The following is a 7134-nucleotide window of genomic DNA, read 5'->3' as shown; positions in this document are numbered from 1 at the left end:
AATATATGGGCCTTTATGTTTCAATAAAAAGCTTTAAGTGTTTAGACCAGATTTAAATACTAACTATTGCTTTGTATACAAGATACTCGAGTTAAAATAAAGCACAAGGATCTTTTGAAGAATGGTTACTCAAAAGTAAGCAGTGGTCTTTGACCTCGAGCTTAGTGATTGACTGAACTAGCTGCTGACAAACATAGCAACAATTAAACCTTGAGCTGAGGGAGCCTGAGACATGCTTTACCTTATGACTTCTCAGAATGACCCCAGATCAGCCTAGGATTTTACCACAGCAACTAAAACCCAATCTACTACTAGGTCTCATTGGTAGCATCTTTTTCAAATAAAATAAATAATCTTACAGTGGAGAAGGTACACCAATAAACTGTAAGTCAAGGAGGACTTGGCAATAAATACTGACAACAGATGCCTAACCTCAGATGGGCTTAGTCCAGTATAGTTGAGAAGTAACAGAAAGAAGAGAGCTATTGTCTAATTGACTATTGGCAGTTGTCTAGTCAGCTATAGTCTAGTTGACTAAAAGCCTAGTCCTGAGGAATGATGCACTGATACAAGACTTACAGTCTAGTGATACTGCAGCTTTGCTTTTATGCCACTGCCCACAGGGAATGTGTTATGGTAATAGTCTTTCTCTAACCTTCACAAGTGAGCAGCAGAGGATAGAGCAGGTTTGCAGAGGCATCATTAACTACTGAAAGGAGACTGAATCATGCAGGCAGCTTAGACTTGGCCTAGGGTCATCACTGTTAATTTTAAGTGCTCTTTCTCATGTAACTCCTCACTACAGGGGCTGCCATAAACCCAAACTCAAACCAGCCAGCAGACACCAGATTAAGCCACTGCCACACACAACATGAAGCTCCTAGGACAACTTGGAACAGAAAGAGGTAAATTGCTTGCAACACAGTGATGAAAAGCTACTGAGTATTCCAGCTCTACCTGTCAAGATTATTTTGAAGGCAAGGAGACCAGCATCTCAGCAAACTCTTGTGCAGTAGGACAAATGCAGTAGGTTCAGGAAGCAGCTCAGGAACATAACATCCAGCAGCCAGGCTGTAATGCATTAATATTTCTAATACACCAGAGTTACTTAAGATATAGACAGGGAGCATGGCAGTTCTGCAAAACTTAATTCCAGGAACTCAGCTGTTCAGAGAGCAGCCATTCAACATAAAGCTTCCTTAGAGGCCTCAGCAACAGGTTACATTACTAAAAGCACAATGTTTATGGCAGGAAGCTTAAACTTTCTACAGCTCGTTCTTAGCAGGAATCCATTAAAACTTTTTCTAGCGCTTCTTTTTCCAACAGATGCACCTGGCCTGATGTTCAGCAGCCAAGGCATTCAAGGACTAGTAAAACACAAGTCCATTTCAAGCTTGTGAGGACTCCTCCTGAGCATCTGACCACTTCTTCCACATGAGTGGATACACAGAAACAGTTTCTAAAGATCAACCATGAGATCATGCAAGACAGATACATGAGTAAGCTATTTGATATGCAAATCTAGTATGTCCCTCTAGGCACTAGTTTTCTTCTGCAATGGATATAGCTTAGGTTGTCTTTAAAAACAGCTATTTAAGAAATGATAGCAATTACAAACTTATAGGCAAAAGACTTCCTTCTTTCTAGTGACACTATATACTAAGCCAAGTATTGCCTTGCATGCACAAATTATTCATGCCTAGGTCTGCATTCCAGCAGTAAGCCTCCACTAAGTTTAACACCCATAACAACACTGGCATCATGTTAGTCTTTAAAAAGCCTTCCAAATAGTCAAAGCCTTGGGTGAGAGATGCCTTGTCTGTAAGCTACATCAAATCCAAGCCACAATTAATAAAAAAGGCTGGGTTTGCTTTCAAGTTTAGCTACTTTGGCTGACTACTCAGGAAGCCTTTAATGAAAAGAGTGCAACTGAAGACACCAAATTATTTGTCTCTTTGCTACTGAAGTTGCTTACAAGACTGTTGAAAAAAATTAACCTAAAGCACACTTGGCAATAGTCTGCTTTCTAGATTGTATCCCTCCCTGCCTTCCTAAGCTAAATGAAGAAGCCTGAACAAAAGAATAGCCTCACTGCTCTACTGAGGCTGTCTTTATGAAGCTGTTATAAAAAGTGAAAGGAACTTGCAATGTATCCAGAACTTTTTGGTCCTACAAGGAACAAGCAGGTTTTTCCTCACTGCCGTAAGTGCTGCGCTGCTACTGTTTTCCACATTGAACAGCAACCATACATTGGTGTTTTACTTGCTTTCTGGTTTACCTTCTAAGCTTAAACCATTCACTTAATCAGGCATTTCAGTCTCATAAGCTTGCAGAGACAACTAAAAGTCATAAAAAAGGTTTAGCAAACAAGTATTCTTAAACATTGCACCTGTATACATTAAATAGCTCTACATTTGCCTTTCTAGTCTGCTTCTCTGGTTAAGCAAAGGAAAATCAAGATCATTTGCCTTATGTATTTTACTACTGCAATTCAGTGAAAATCTTCCAGTTAATATACTAGTACCATTATATACATAACCACAGAATTTTTAAACTTCCTTATAAGGCACAGGAGGTTCGAAGCAGCACGTTCAGCACAAATCCTTCCAGAAGTTCAGCCCCCTAACACCTCCAAGGGAGTACATAACTTTTCCAGAGCCTATTCTGAAAATGGACAGATTTTCACCACATTCAGCCTCTGTGGAAAGCTCTGCTTAGGGTTTATATACCTCTTCAAGTGAGGGTTAAGACCAGTAAAGAGGAAGAATTTGACTCTAACTATTCAAAATATCATCTCATACAGTGACCACGTGATAGTGATAAACTAGGGAACTCGGTCCTCAAGTGGTGACAGAAAGTTAAGCCTTCAGGACCTGCCTGAAGTTGTACAATAAGAATTTCATTTCAGGAGGCACTTCAGGAATTTATACTGTGACAGGAGTGCACGTCATCCTGCAACTTACAGTGGTTTGGGGGTTTTGTTTTGGTTCAGGTTTTTTGCTTGTTGTGGACCTGTAGGGAAGCAAGTTCAGCCAAACTTCAGTGTAAGAGCTGCACTACTTTCTGGCTGTGCCAAAAATTGTTTTGAAAGATGCAGTCAGAAAGGCTTTATCTTGAGCCTGGATTTAACAGTATTTTTCCACCCTAACCATTCAAACTGTGGTTCCAATTCTATTTAAGGTTTCATTTCCTATTTCAATAACTTGTCACACTAGCAAGTTTTAGATGGTGTTTTGGTGTTTAGAGACATCACTTTCCAAATGCTCATACTCAAGAAAAACATAGTTACCAGTTCCACACAGCCAGAAGGCAGAAGTAGCCCAAGTGTGACACTAGCCCACTCTTGCACAATTAGTTCAATAGAAAGTTGGCCAGAACTTGAACTGAGGAAGTGTAGAGTAGTGAGGTTAGGCAATAGAAAGCAGAGTTTTGCTGCTATTCCAGGAGTAGCTTCTGCTTCTCTCAAGACATTTTACAGTCTTTATCAACTAACCCAGTTTATTGAACAGTCCACTTGGATCACACGTTAATAGCCACTTCCAGGACTAGTACAGAGTCTTATAACTACTCCTCTTAATATTTGGCTGCTGTTTCTCTTCTCCTAATGAAGAGGTAATAAGGCTTCTTGGCATTTGTAGAGATATATTGAAAGGTTCATAGCTTGTCACCTGGTTGCACATTCCTAGTGTACATCAGGAAATGGACAGTCCAATGCAGTCATGTTTCCATTAGAAAACGTCCAACTGACAGTTATTGCTTGTCTATATCTACACTCAGCATCGTGGCCTTCACTAGCCTCCACTCAGGAACACTCAAGTGAAACGATCAGTTGCAAGGCAACCAAGTTGGGTAGGACTGACTGTACGGCACAGGAGCATTTGCAAGATAGTAGTTGCTGAAGTTTACATCACTAACATAAGGTGCTGGCTGGTAGTAACAGGTAACATTAGTGGCATTAGGAATGATGTTTTGTTCTGCCAGCACTTTGAGGGCTAGCAGAGAAATCAAGTTGAGAGTTTGCCTTCGCTCATGTCCCATGAGACAGACGGTGCTCTCATTCACCACTCTGCGCAAAATCATGAGGTAGTCGTATTTGCTCCTCTCTTCTTTGGAGAAGTGGTTCTGGAGGTAGGTCTCTAGCTTGCGCTGCTGATCCAGGATGTCTGGGAAGTCTATAAAGAATCGGGAGCACATGTAGCGCTCTAACGTTTTGATCCTATCCTTATCCATGGGCCTGAAGTCTCGTACTAAGAGGTTACTATACTTCAGAAGCCCACCACCTCGGATCTCTTCAGGATTTTTGGTAGCTATCAGCTTGTTCTGGAGGTGATCAAAAGCTGCTTCAAAGTCTCCATACATGCTCTCCCCGATCACAGTTGGATGGAAGTGCTCTGACATAGGGGTTTCTGAGTAGTCATAGTAAAAGAGCAGGGAGTCCAGTATGATTTGGAAGGAGTCCACGCTGAACTCAAACTGTCGCCGTATACAGTCTACAAACTTCAGCTCCACGTTCCTGCCATGTTTGTTGGAAAGTGATATCAAGCTCCAGCGGTCAGACTCTGTGTACACTTTGACTAGCTTCTGGATGTAGGCTTCCTTCAGTGTGACCGGACTGATTTTTAGCTTGCTTACTCCTTCTGGCAAGAAATTCAAGAGGGATCGCAACACCACATCTCGAACTAACTGAAACTTTGCCTCACTTGGAAGAGAAACTTGAAAAATGAGATCCAGGTCTTTGCATCCCAGACCATTATCCTTCACCAGGACGTGGCCAGCTGCAGAGCCATTCAGACGGACATCGTGCACCACAATGCCTGCTTCACTCAGCCTACTCCGAACAGTCTGAACAATGTCCTTCAGAGTTATCTTCAGTGTTGGGAAGTTACCTCGTCCATGGATTGGAACCACCTCTGTAAGAACCTCATGCAGACGGCTGACCTGCTCCCAATTCAGTACACTGCATGACATGCAGTCTGTGTTACTTCCTTTGCCTGCCATCTTAAGGGTTTTCTTCTCCAAAGAAACTGTAGGGAGGTGGAATGAAAAAGAAAAACATAAGTCAGACTTTCTGTTCATGCTTCTTAGATATATCCTATGCTCTACTCTTCTTTCTACATACACACAAACACTAGCTAGAAAGAAATAATTCTACATAAAAATGATTTTCAGGAAGCCTTTTAACTGAAATGATACTCAGCTTCTCTATTAGTGTGGGCACAAAATTGTAGTTGTCATTACCTTGGGTTTTTTTGGTGAGGCAGACTTAAGTACTTAAAGCAGATGGTGTCAAAGGGAGATCACGAATGAAGATGACACATAAACCTTACCTAACTTTAGTATCATTTGCAGCACCAGCTGATGTCAGGGGAGCCATAAGTGCAAAGCACTTTCAAAAGTTAAGCTTTTAACTGGTTTCATTATACATAAAGCCCAAACTGTTTGCTCTAACACATCACTGGGAGACACTCAGGTGTTAGTTTCAGGGCTTAGACCTCAAATCCACCAAAAGCACTTTAATTACATTAGAAATCCAGGACTTCTTCCTTTTCATAAAAGTTTTTTCCTTTCTTAACCATCCAGCAACTACCACTCACAAGGACCAAGTACACCTCACTCCTCAAAATTCTAGAGCTCTTCCACATCCTGGATAGAACTTCAGCTACAAAGTCAAATAACACAACTAATCAATTTGTATTCCAGTCTTTGTAAGCAACTCTTTGCTCTTCTTCAGACACACTGCATAATCAAACTACCTTTTGGAAGCATTCAATGCTTGCCCCAACCTTCTGCTCATTTGTTGAGGGCAAAAGAGGGTTCTAAGAGCTGGCATACACTCATGTGAGTGTAAGGCACACATCATATTAGTGTTGCAGTTTAGCGCTAAGGACTAGAGAACCTCAGTGACTAGACCTGGCAACAGCCTCATCTGAACTTCTGCACTTTAAGAAGTCTTGTCACAGTTGACCAGAACATAAGTTACTTTTGTTTTGAAGTATGCAGACACTTACATGTGTTCTACAGTCACACAACTCCAACTGCTATTAATACACTTCTTTAAGTATTATTTTTAAGTATTATTAAGTATTCTATTGTGGCCAGGTGCTTCCTGACAGCTACAGACCTCACTATCTTCTCTCCCAAGTAGCTGTGAAAACTGCAGCTGCGAAGGTCAGACCAGCCAGACTTGAGGCAGTTAACCCTTACCTACCAGGAACTGTTTAAAACCCATTCATATAGTTTCCTAATGTGCATCAATAATACAGTGCATGGAAGACTTAATAAGCAAGATTCAAAAAGCAGCTGTTGCCATTTCATGCCTGTCTTCTTTCAGCTTTTAGTTTTTTTAACAGCTCATTTGACCTGTCACCTCCTCTACAGAAGGGGTTCAAATCCTAGATAAAATATACTGCAAGGTAAAAATGCTCCTGGGGAAGGAATTTCTGCCCTTAAGCATGAGGCGCTGCGTTACAAGTTCTGCTGCAGTGGGTCACATTAGCTCCAGAAGGCACTAAACTTGTGATTCGCAAGATGGTTAGTCCAGGGTAAATCAAAGGGTTCTTCAAATTCAATCCTTGAGGCTGCAATGGCAGCATAAACCCAGAGGCACCAAACCTGCCAGCAGCTGCCCTCAGGCACTTAAAAAACATTCAAGTACATTTTCATCTTACATCCACTGTATCTCCTTCAGATCACTAGAGTCTCCTGTGACTTCTAGCTTAAGCTGCGACTTTTCAGCTACTACCTCTGAAAGCATTCTCTTCTCCTTCCTCTCCGCAGCCTTCTCAGCAGCCAGGACAACGGACAGCCCACTCAACGACCAGAAAGGCCTGGGAGCAGCACTTTCCACCCCACCACACACACACTCGGTTCTGCTTAGGGATCCTCGCCTGGGAAAATAATTGCTGCCTTTGTGGGGGGAAAGATGAAGTGTTTCATTTCCAGTTCAATGGAGAGTCTCTCAGGCTGTCAACCCATGAAAGCCTCTCACCTCCAACTCACTTGCACGTTTGCCTACGCTGCAGGATTTATGTTGGTGACAACAGGGTCTTAGCGACCCTAATGCACTCGGGATGTTCTTGCTTCACCATCACCATCTTCCACCACAAGAAGACCTGGTACCTGACGATGCTCGTT

General features: G+C 42.0%; 1 protein-coding gene across 1 annotated transcript; it reads right to left on the bottom strand.

The window, feature by feature from the left end:
• Nucleotides 1–3285: 3285 nt before the first annotated feature.
• On the bottom strand, nt 3286–5022 carry FAM46C (family with sequence similarity 46, member C). Its single transcript, XM_009873487.1, has one exon. The coding sequence runs from the start codon at nt 4996–4998 to the stop codon at nt 3826–3828; it is 1173 nt and encodes a 390-aa protein (XP_009871789.1). The 5' UTR covers nt 4999–5022; the 3' UTR covers nt 3286–3825.
• Between the last annotated feature and the right edge of the window lie 2112 nt (nt 5023–7134).

This window comes from Apaloderma vittatum, unplaced genomic scaffold (assembly GCF_000703405.1).
Source record: "Apaloderma vittatum isolate BGI_N311 unplaced genomic scaffold, ASM70340v1 scaffold18807, whole genome shotgun sequence".
Taxonomy (NCBI): Eukaryota; Metazoa; Chordata; class Aves; order Trogoniformes; family Trogonidae; genus Apaloderma; species Apaloderma vittatum.
This window is presented reverse-complemented; position numbering and strand designations above follow the sequence as displayed.